Source organism: Miscanthus floridulus, chromosome 16 (assembly GCF_019320115.1).
Source record: "Miscanthus floridulus cultivar M001 chromosome 16, ASM1932011v1, whole genome shotgun sequence".
Lineage (NCBI taxonomy): Eukaryota > Viridiplantae > Streptophyta > Magnoliopsida > Poales > Poaceae > Miscanthus > Miscanthus floridulus.
The window spans coordinates 98597453-98606539 of NC_089595.1; the positions used below are offsets into that span (position 1 = coordinate 98597453).

The 9087-nt window shown below is 43.0% G+C and overlaps 2 protein-coding genes across 2 annotated transcripts; one reads left to right on the forward strand and one right to left on the reverse strand.

Annotated features, from left to right (window-relative positions):
• The first annotated feature begins 209 nt into the window (after nucleotides 1–209).
• LOC136512335 (protein BREAST CANCER SUSCEPTIBILITY 1 homolog) lies at nucleotides 210–5084 on the forward strand. Its single transcript, XM_066506301.1, has 14 exons — nucleotides 210–343; nucleotides 526–579; nucleotides 653–723; nucleotides 977–1090; nucleotides 1299–1744; nucleotides 1878–1976; nucleotides 2078–2998; nucleotides 3108–3205; nucleotides 3303–3489; nucleotides 3595–3695; nucleotides 3780–3888; nucleotides 3979–4144; nucleotides 4253–4371; nucleotides 4528–5084. Exons 1-14 carry the CDS (start codon nucleotides 288–290, stop codon nucleotides 4867–4869), a joined length of 2883 nt encoding a protein of 960 aa, XP_066362398.1. The 5' UTR covers nucleotides 210–287; the 3' UTR covers nucleotides 4870–5084.
• A 179-nt stretch (nucleotides 5085–5263) lies between these two features.
• On the reverse strand, nucleotides 5264–7475 carry LOC136512336 (tRNA (mnm(5)s(2)U34)-methyltransferase, chloroplastic-like). The gene is made up of 6 exons (XM_066506302.1): nucleotides 7169–7475; nucleotides 7014–7077; nucleotides 6549–6744; nucleotides 6293–6363; nucleotides 5985–6140; nucleotides 5264–5708 (listed from the first exon to the last, which is right to left on the reverse strand). The coding sequence occupies exons 1-6, from the start codon at nucleotides 7362–7364 to the stop codon at nucleotides 5585–5587; spliced, it is 807 nt and encodes a 268-aa protein (XP_066362399.1). The 5' UTR covers nucleotides 7365–7475; the 3' UTR covers nucleotides 5264–5584.
• Between the last annotated feature and the right edge of the window lie 1612 nt (nucleotides 7476–9087).

Here is a 9087-nt window from a genome sequence, read left to right on the forward strand (position 1 = left end):
GAGGTGGGAGTCCAGCCCACTAGCCAACTCCGGCTCGGCAGGACGCGGCCCGCGGCCCCCAGGCGCGCCCGCGATTCCGCGAACCCGCCAGCTTGCGAAAGAAGCAGCGCCAAAATTTGAACGAAAACTTTGGAGGGAAAGCTCCCGCCAAGATAAGTACCATTCCCCCGAAACCCACTTCTTTCGTCCTTCCAGAATCAGACCCGAGATCAGATATCAGAAATCTTCGAAGCCGCAAGGAAACGCAAGAGTCGTCGAGAGATCCGAAGCGAGGTGGAGAGATCGAGATGGCGGACGTGGGGAGCCTCGAGAGGATGGGCCGGGAGCTCAAGTGCCCCATCTGGTAACGCCGCCGCGCTGCTCCGCTCGCTTCCTCTTTTCCTTTCTTGGAGGATTGGATTGGAATCCTCTTTTTTTTTTGCGATTGGAATCCTCTTCTTCTGTTCGTGTATCTGACAGCTCGTGATCTTTTGATGAGATTTGCGATTTGTTGTTGTACTAGCTGAAATATTTCTTTTTTGGCAGCTTGAGCCTGCTCACTTCGGCGGTGTCCATCACCTGCAATCACATCTTCTGCAAGTGAGCCCCATCCCTCGTTCCTCCCCGGTGGATCTAGTTGCGGCCGATAGTCATGTCATGTCTCTTGTTGCAGCGCCTGCCTGACGGAGTCGATGAAATCTGCCTCCTGCTGCCCCTTGTGCAAGGTCCCGTTCAGCCGGAGAGGTTAGTTCGTTAGTACAGTCATTGTTGCCATAGCTGAATTTCCATATCTTTGTTTTTTTTTGGAGATTAACATGCTTAAATTAATAACTGAAGAAATCCCAAATCCCCACAATAATGAAATCTGCTCCATAATGACCTGTTAGGCTCCATTTGGTGTATGCCATTTCTGATAAAATCCTGCATTATCCGATTTTGATGAAAGTTGAAAATGCTTGTGTAAAAATGACTGCATATGATGGTCTTTTAATTGCAGAGATACGGCCAGCACCTCACATGGACAATTTGGTGTCTGTTTTAAAAAGCATGGAAGCTGCAGCGGGCACTAGTGTTGTGTCAACACAGCTGACTCCAGCACCCAAAGTTGCAGGTAACTAGATATATTTAGTTTCTGTTTCGTGGCACATGAGCAAGATTTAGTTACTGGTTGTTTTGCATCTCTGTCTCTGTACCACATATGTTGAGTCTATTTGAGCATATTTGCTGTTTAAGATCGTTTTCTCTCTAACAATCGAATTTCAGAGAAAATGAATGATAGTATTAGACTTACTGTCTTCCTTTTACTTGAAATGGATCAGATTGTGCTGGGAACAGTGCTGGGAAGCCTAAAAAGCCGAATAAAAAGAAGCCAGCATCCAAGAATGAAAAGAATACAACCAAAACTGCTGCAACATCTGCAACTGCAAAGTCTTCAATCTCCAAGAACAAAAGAATACACGTGACACCATTCCCTGAATCTGAGACGCCGATAAGGCCCAAGAAGGTTATGAAGTCTGATGAGCAAAAAAGTAATCTGAATGGTGATGTTAAAGAGGATAAAGATAAAAGTCTGAACTCTGATATACCAGAAAGCCCTTCATTGTCACCTTTTTTCTGGCTGAGGGAACAAGAGGAAAATGAAGGTGGCACTGCTGAAACTTTGAGTGAACCACCATCATTGGACACACCCTTGCGTCACAATGCGCCTACCTTTAGTGATATCAAAGATTCTGATGATGAAAGGCCTAATGATATGACTCCTAATGTAAGTTATTTAGAACATGTTTTCCTACACCCCCCCCCCCCCCCCCCCCCCCCCCCCCCCCCCCCCCCCCCCCCCTTGTTTTTGGTTTCCTGGTTCAACTGTTGTGCTTACCGTTTGGTTACATGTGTTGCAGAGCAAAGCTGAGGTTTCAGAAATATTTGACAGTGAAATCTTTGAATGGAGCCAAAGACCTTGCTCCCCTGAGCTGCGTTCTACCCCACTGAAAAGTCAGGTATTTTGGTTAACTGAGACAGAGGCTTCATATTTTTAGTTCTCCCACCTTTACAATCTGAATATATACATGTATTTGACTCAGCTGTTTTGTTTGTTCAGGGTAAGTCGAAGAATGTTCTAGATCAAATCACAGAGGTGGATGATGGTGAAGATATGAATCTTGGTGGTTCATTTGATAAGTTAGACCATGAAAGTAATGTAGCTCAGCCTCTAAATGCTGAAGAAGTTAAGAAGAAAAAGTTAACAAGACCTAGGAAAAGAAAGAATTCAAAATTGCCCAGTTGTGGCAAACTATGTACAAGAGGATCTGATGCTGAGCACCAAGTTGCAAATATCCCAGAAAGTATTGTTGCAAAGCCACGGCAAAAGGACGGCAGCAAAAAAGAGAGAAATACTTCAAATGGAGGAAACAAGGTCTCTGGCAACAATGCTACAGCTGTCTTTTCTAGTGAAAAATCTATGAATACATTTTCCCCTCAAGCAGGTGGTTTGGGCAATGAAGTACCTGAGAACCAGCTTTCAGAAAGGATCCCCAAAAAGGATAAAAACAGTCGAAGCAAACTTGAAATAGCAGGGGATAGTGCAGTGAAGACTGCAGAGAATAAATCTGATCAAAGAGGGAAGCGGATCAGAAGAATTTCTGATGGTGCTGTAGCTGAAAAGATAAGAATTCTTTCAGAGGCTGAAAATGAAATAGAATCGTTTCAGCTTCACAGCCTCACAAAAGGCTGCACCCAACATAAACCCTTGGATGGTAGAAGTAAAAAAAACATCGTATCCAACATTGGTCCAAATACACCAAGCATTTTACCTAGGAGGTGCCCATTAAATGAGGCCATACGCACAGTTCCTTCAGTAAGGAATGTCTCTGTTAAGAATGGTAGTGCAAAACCTATTGAACAACAAGATTACTCAGGAACTGTCAGATCATGCACTGCACGCAATGCTGTCCTGAAGAAATGCGAGGATAAAGCTTCTAAGCTTTACTGTGCTTTCTGCCAGTCTGATGATATCACAGAGGTATGCGCACACACCAGACAAGTCGGTTTGCAAAGTCTTTTCCTTAAAGCTACAAATCCTTCCTTTAACTAATGGAATAAATAACCAAATTTTCCTTTTTGTTCTGAAGGGATCTGGAGAGATGGTTCACTACCATAATGGAAAGCAAGTTCCTGCATCATTTGATGGAGGGGCTACTGTACATTGCCACAAAAACTGTCTGGAGTGGTATGCAGCCCCTTTCTAATAGAATTTTATATTGGAAGAAACTTTAATTTTCAGTATCCCTAGCTAATTCATGTATATGATTTTTCTTCCACCTTAGGGCTCCTGATGTCTACTTTGAAGATGACTCTGTCTTTAATCTTACAAATGAGCTGGCTAGAAGTAAAAGAATCAAATGTGCTTGCTGTGGAATTAAAGGTGCTGCACTTGGATGCTTCGAGATGAGTTGTCGAAAAAGCTTCCATTTCACCTGTGCTAAATTAATCCCAGAATGTAGATGGGATAATGTAAGTTCATATCATGTTGCACTAGTGTTTTCAACTAGCTTCTTGGTGTTTTGCGTCCAGCACTGTCATCTTATTTCTGACTTTTCTCTTTTCTTTTGCTGACAGGAAAACTTTGTGATGCTATGCCCTTTGCACCAATCTTCAAAGTTGCCTACAGAGACTTCTGGGTTGAAAAAGAAGTCGCACAGGAAACTAACACCAAAAGGGTATTTTCCAGTGTTTACAACATGTTAGTTTAAAAAACTAAGTTTGATGCAGATATGGATATTTACTGCATAACCGCTTTACAGGCCATCTCAAGTAAACACTAGTCAAGGTCATGGTAATAAATGGACATGGCCATCTGGATCACCACAGAAATGGGTTCTGTGCTGTTCAGCCCTTTCTGCTACAGAAAAGGTGTTTTCTTGTGTCCTTAGTTTCCTGATAATCTTTATGATACTTTTTTCATATGCATTTGAACTGAAGTAAAATGAACAAATCCTTCAGGGTATTGTCTCAGAATTCGCAAAAATAGCTGGTGTGCCTATCTCAACAAGTTGGAGTCCTAATGTTACCCATGTTATTGCATCAACCAACATGTCTGGTGCTTGCAAGCGCACAATGAAGTTTCTGATGGCAATCTTGAATGGCAAATGGGTTATCTCCATCGACTGTAAGTCTGTTTTATTACCTGCTGGAACGATCATTAATTCATTACAAGAATAGTTTGCACTTGACAAATTGCTGCCCTTTGTTGCTAAATACCGACTTTATTCCATAGGGGTTAAGACATGCATGGAACTTATGGAACCTGTTGATGAAATGAGATTTGAAATTTCCACTGATGTACATGGCACTGCTGAGGGTCCCAGGTTAGGCAGACTACGAGTTATCAATAAGGTAAGTATTTTCCGTTGTTATGTACTCCACCTAGTCTCATTATCTACAGTCACTGCCAACAATATCAGTACAATGCTAGGTTAAGGACATTGTTAGCATGAGCATGATTATTTGCAGGATATTTTCTAGTAATAACATTTTTTCCTTATTCTGCAGCAACCTAAATTATTCGACGGTATTGAGTTCTATCTCCATGGAGATTACACCAAGTCCTACAGGGGCTACCTGCAAGACCTTGTGGTTGCAGCCGGTGGAACTGTCCTGCAAAGGAAGCCTGTGTCAAGAAATCAGCAGAAGTTGGTCGACGACAGCTCCCTCATCCTCATCGTCTACAGCATTGAGAATCAAGACAAGGCAAAACCAAGATCAAGGGATGGCATAAATATTAAACGTAGCCAAGTTGATGCTCAGGCTCTGGCCTATGCCTCTGGTGGCAAAGTTGTGAGCAGCGCATGGATCATTGACTCCATAGCAGCTTGCAACCTTCAACCTCTTTAAGTTAAGGGAGCCTTCCATGCTGCCCTAAATGTGTGCTTGCATGCACTGTAGATTGAGTAATGGACAGAAAGTAGTGTAAGTATCAGTACACAGGCCTTAGGCTGCTCCTTCTAGACCTCCTAGGGTGCTCGCTTGAAGCGCGGTGTTTCTATGTTTAAACACTTCTATCTTAATTGCAATGGCACGCAAATCTTTTGCGTATTCAAGAAAAAACCGCCGCCAGATTTCATCAATACCATAGTTAATCCTCTGTTTTAATTAAAAGCAGTGCCACAATGTTGAGTTTGTATCAGGTTGTTATACATGGTGACTGCAACTGAATTCAAAAGACATGGCTTCTGCAGCTAATTATATATGGGAATTTGTATGGAGCTCATTAACACATCTACGAAGCAGCAAGCCCCCTGTTACTAGATGAAAACTGTAATGTCAACCAAGTGGAGAGTAATATAAGTCATGAATAAGCGCAACACATCCAGAGTGGTATTAAAATTATGATAAGTTACACTGCAGCTGCCAATCAAAGCTTGTACGAATGCCATGCAGCTAGCTGGCTATAAATATACCCCCATGTAGCAGACTTGGCCAAAGTGCAGCTGATGTCAAGGTGAAATTTGAATCCTTAATAAGTCATGGTATTGAGCTCCATCAGCAAGCGTCATCACTAACAAGTCAATGCCCAAAAGTCCCATCATTGTGTCTATCAAAACTGTCATCATTTCTTGTTCAGAAGTATGAGTACTGGAGCAATTGGCCTATTGATCATTTGAAGCTTGCAGGTCGCCCAGGTGTCCACAGGAAGGCTTGATGCAAATGATTCAACAACATCGAGTTCATCCCTAGGGATCAGAAAGAAGAAAATTAACAAGACCACGGCCCACTTTTTAAGTGATATTTGGCCAGAATTCAGTGTTCTGTTAAACAACAAGCTTGTGGTGGCAAGTCAGATCATGCAGAACAAACAGCAAATAGTTGTATTTATTTATTTATATTAAAAAAGAAATGCATTCCTTGTCCAGAATCTATAGTTGTTAGTACACTCATAAATGTTTTCGGTGACAAATAAACGAACAATATTACAGCACATGGGTACAATGTTTGCAATTGGTGTTTACCTTCCACCTGGATGCCCAATGTAGACAAGAACACTTATGAGTCCCCCAGAACTCAGAAGTCTGCTGGCAGCTTGCAATGCTAGCTCAGTTGTCCTAGGCACTGTGATTACAGTTTTATCTCCTCCTGGAAGGTAGCCCAAGTTGAAAGCAACAAGCCTAGAACGAATGTGCCACAGTGAATCAGCAAGTCTAGGATTGTTACTACTTGAACTGGCATTTCCACTTTTCCAGAAATTGTTTTGTTGACTTATTGTACTAAATGAGTTGAAATTTTCAAATAACAATGAACTTAGGAAGGCCTTGATCACCTGACAGGAGCATCTTTGGGAACAATTTCTTCTATTCTACTATGACATATAGGAAATAGTTTTACTAGTCCCTGCAGCCACATAAAACAAATATAGTCACAAGTTACTATATTAAATATTCAGTGAGAAGATGACAAGTATCCTCTCTCTCTAGATACTAAGGTCAAATCTCAATGCCTTCTTGTTAATTTTAATCATTTTCTTGTTTCCTTCTTCAGGGGAAATTACGTACAGACTTCATAGTTCAAATCCACACCTGACGTTCATCACCCACGGCCATTTTCAGAAACGAGGAAGTACTCTCAATCGCAGAATCTTGAATGTCCATCCCATAAACACGTCCTCGTGCTGTTTCATCAGCCACCATCTTAAGCAGAGCGAGCGTGTCATTGCCATTCCCGCACGTGGCATCAACCACTGTATCCCCTTTTTGAACAATATTTCTCCACACCCTAACCATAAACACACATACAAGATTAGCTATCGCCTATCAGAGAAACATGGAGATAGTTCCTCTCACACATCTCACTTGAGTTACTGTATCTACATGCAACTGAACGATTTACCTCTGCAGCACCTCAGTAAACATAGGGCTAACATTGTTCTAGGTGGCTACTTACCTAGCTTCAGAAGAATTCCATGCTGCTACTTTCAGCGTTGGAAGAGAAGTTCACAGTATACACATTTTAATACTTAATCAACAATGGGGATTAGTACCTACGCGTGAGCTACCTCGGTGGCCTTCCTCTTACCGGTGACGAAGCCCACCACCGCCTCCTCCACCCCTGCGACGGAAACGCACTCAACAACCTCAGCAAATTCGCCGACCAACGCCGACATGAAGAAAAAACAGAAATAGAAACAAAAAAAACCAACCAAGTTCAGGTTGCTGCGCCGTCGCGACGCCCGCGGAGGCGAGCTGTGCAGCGGAGGCGCGAACGGAGATGTACCTCCTGGTCCTGCAAAGGGGCGCATCGCAGCTGGATCCTCGCCGGAGGAGAGGGGTTAGGGTTTGGGAGCGGAGGAGAAGGTGAAGGCGCAGCGATAGTGGAGGGTGCAGCGGCGGCGGCATCGTGGCGGGCAGCTGCGAGTCTGCGACGGCGGCGGATTGGCGATATGCTCTGCGATTGGAAATGGCTGCGGCTGTGCCGCTGTGGTGAGACTGCGTTCGCCGGATTACAAATCAACGGACCAAGTTTGTCTGTGAGGCCGTAGGAAAAAATAACTATAAAAATCGGGCATCATCTGCGAAGATGACAAGTCGTGACGACCCATGTGTCAAGAATTTATTTGGGGGTGAGAGAGGCTCGAACTATCGACCTCAGGATAACTCAACAAATATGAGATCTACTTTCTCCGTCCCAGAATATCTGTCGTTCTCATTTTCTGAGAAACAACTTTAACAAAATATATATTAAAAAATATTATTATTTATGATACATAATTAGCATCATTGAAAAGATCTTTGAATCTAGTTTTTTAACAAATTTATTTGGAGACACAAATGTTGTACATATTTTATACAAATTGAGTCAAAGTCGTGGCACGGACACCGAAAACGACAGTTAAATTGGGACAGAGGGAGTACGCGCTAGCCAACTGCACCACCTTCCACATTCCTGATGCATTAGCTGTGCAGATGAAACACTGTAAACCATTATCTAAAATACTAGACCCATTTTACGTTTGGATAGCGTTACTGGCAAAGGGTTCAATACCCATTTTTGGTCTTCTCCAACAACTAGACCCAAAAGAAAATTTTTTCTACAAATGGGTCTCCAGGAGAGAGGATACTCAGATTTATGTTATAGCTTTCCTGACACTTAAAATAGATCTTCCATATAGGTACTCTGTTGTAGGCTATAGATATTCTATTAGAGACACATTTTGAATTTGGGTCTCCTGATGGATCTCCTCTTGGAGACAGCCTAAGTCAGTGCACACACAAGAACAAGCAAAGGGCAAGAGAAAGTGAAGGCTTTCTCTTCTGTTTCACTTTTGCCTTCTTATATTCAATAATGATATGAGTCACACAATTTTTTTTGACAGTGATAAGTCACGGGCGTCCGTACGCTCCGCGCGCCCTGCTTGCGCCCCGCCTGCCCACGCCGTTGCTCGCTCCGGCTGTCACACCCTGCCTGCCATGACTGTCTCGCAAGGCCACCTCCACCGTGCCAGATCGCCGCGTCGCTCACCCATATTGCACTAAAAGCGTATGTTGCAAACATATATGTCAAGTATTTCAGATATTTCAGAGGTATGTTACAAGTTTCATATGGATGTTGCAAAGGTAGATCCGGATGTTGTACATGTTGCAATGGCTATACACGTATGTTTCAAGAGTTTGTTCAAAATGTTTTATTTATTTTAAACATATGTTGCAAGTGTTTTATCTGGATATTGCATATGTTGCAAATGACTATGTTGTAAGTGTATGTTTCGAATGTTTTGTCTATTTTAGGTGTATATTGTAATTGTATCATCTAAGTGTTATAAAAGTAGATCTAGTTGTAGGTGTAGAGGAAGCCCAAGCCCTCAGTGGTCCAGCTGCTGCGGCTCCCATGGTGTTGTGAAGATGGAGCCCGTAGACATGATAGTGGCGGGGATGGGATGCCGCGACGGATCGGTCAGGATGGGGAGTGGGATGGGACGCGGGCGAGGGAGCTACATGCATCGAGCGCTGGTGTGGGAGCTCTGTCCAGACGGATGCTGTCTCTGGAGCGGGATGGGCGTTGTAACACTCTCGGTGTTATACCCTAAATCATTTAAAAAATATGTCATAAGCATCATGTTTA

Excerpts from the sequence above, each read along its gene's own strand:
- LOC136512335 (XM_066506301.1), top strand. The coding sequence starts at position 288 with ATGGCGGACGTGGGGAGCCTCGAGAGGATGGGCCGGGAGCTCAAGTGC. Across the intron at positions 724-976 it reads GGTCCCGTTCAGCCGGAGAG|AGATACGGCCAGCACCTCAC; the intron begins GTTAGTTCGTTA and ends TTTTAATTGCAG. Across the intron at positions 1,745-1,877 it reads CTAATGATATGACTCCTAAT|AGCAAAGCTGAGGTTTCAGA; the intron begins GTAAGTTATTTA and ends CATGTGTTGCAG.
- LOC136512336 (XM_066506302.1), bottom strand. The coding sequence starts at position 7,364 with ATGCCGCCGCCGCTGCACCCTCCACTATCGCTGCGCCTTCACCTTCTC. Across the intron at positions 6,364-6,548 it reads CCGTGGGTGATGAACGTCAG|GGACTAGTAAAACTATTTCC; the intron begins GTGTGGATTTGA and ends ATGTGGCTGCAG. Across the intron at positions 6,141-6,292 it reads CCCAAAGATGCTCCTGTCAG|GCTTGTTGCTTTCAACTTGG; the intron begins GTGATCAAGGCC and ends CATTCGTTCTAG.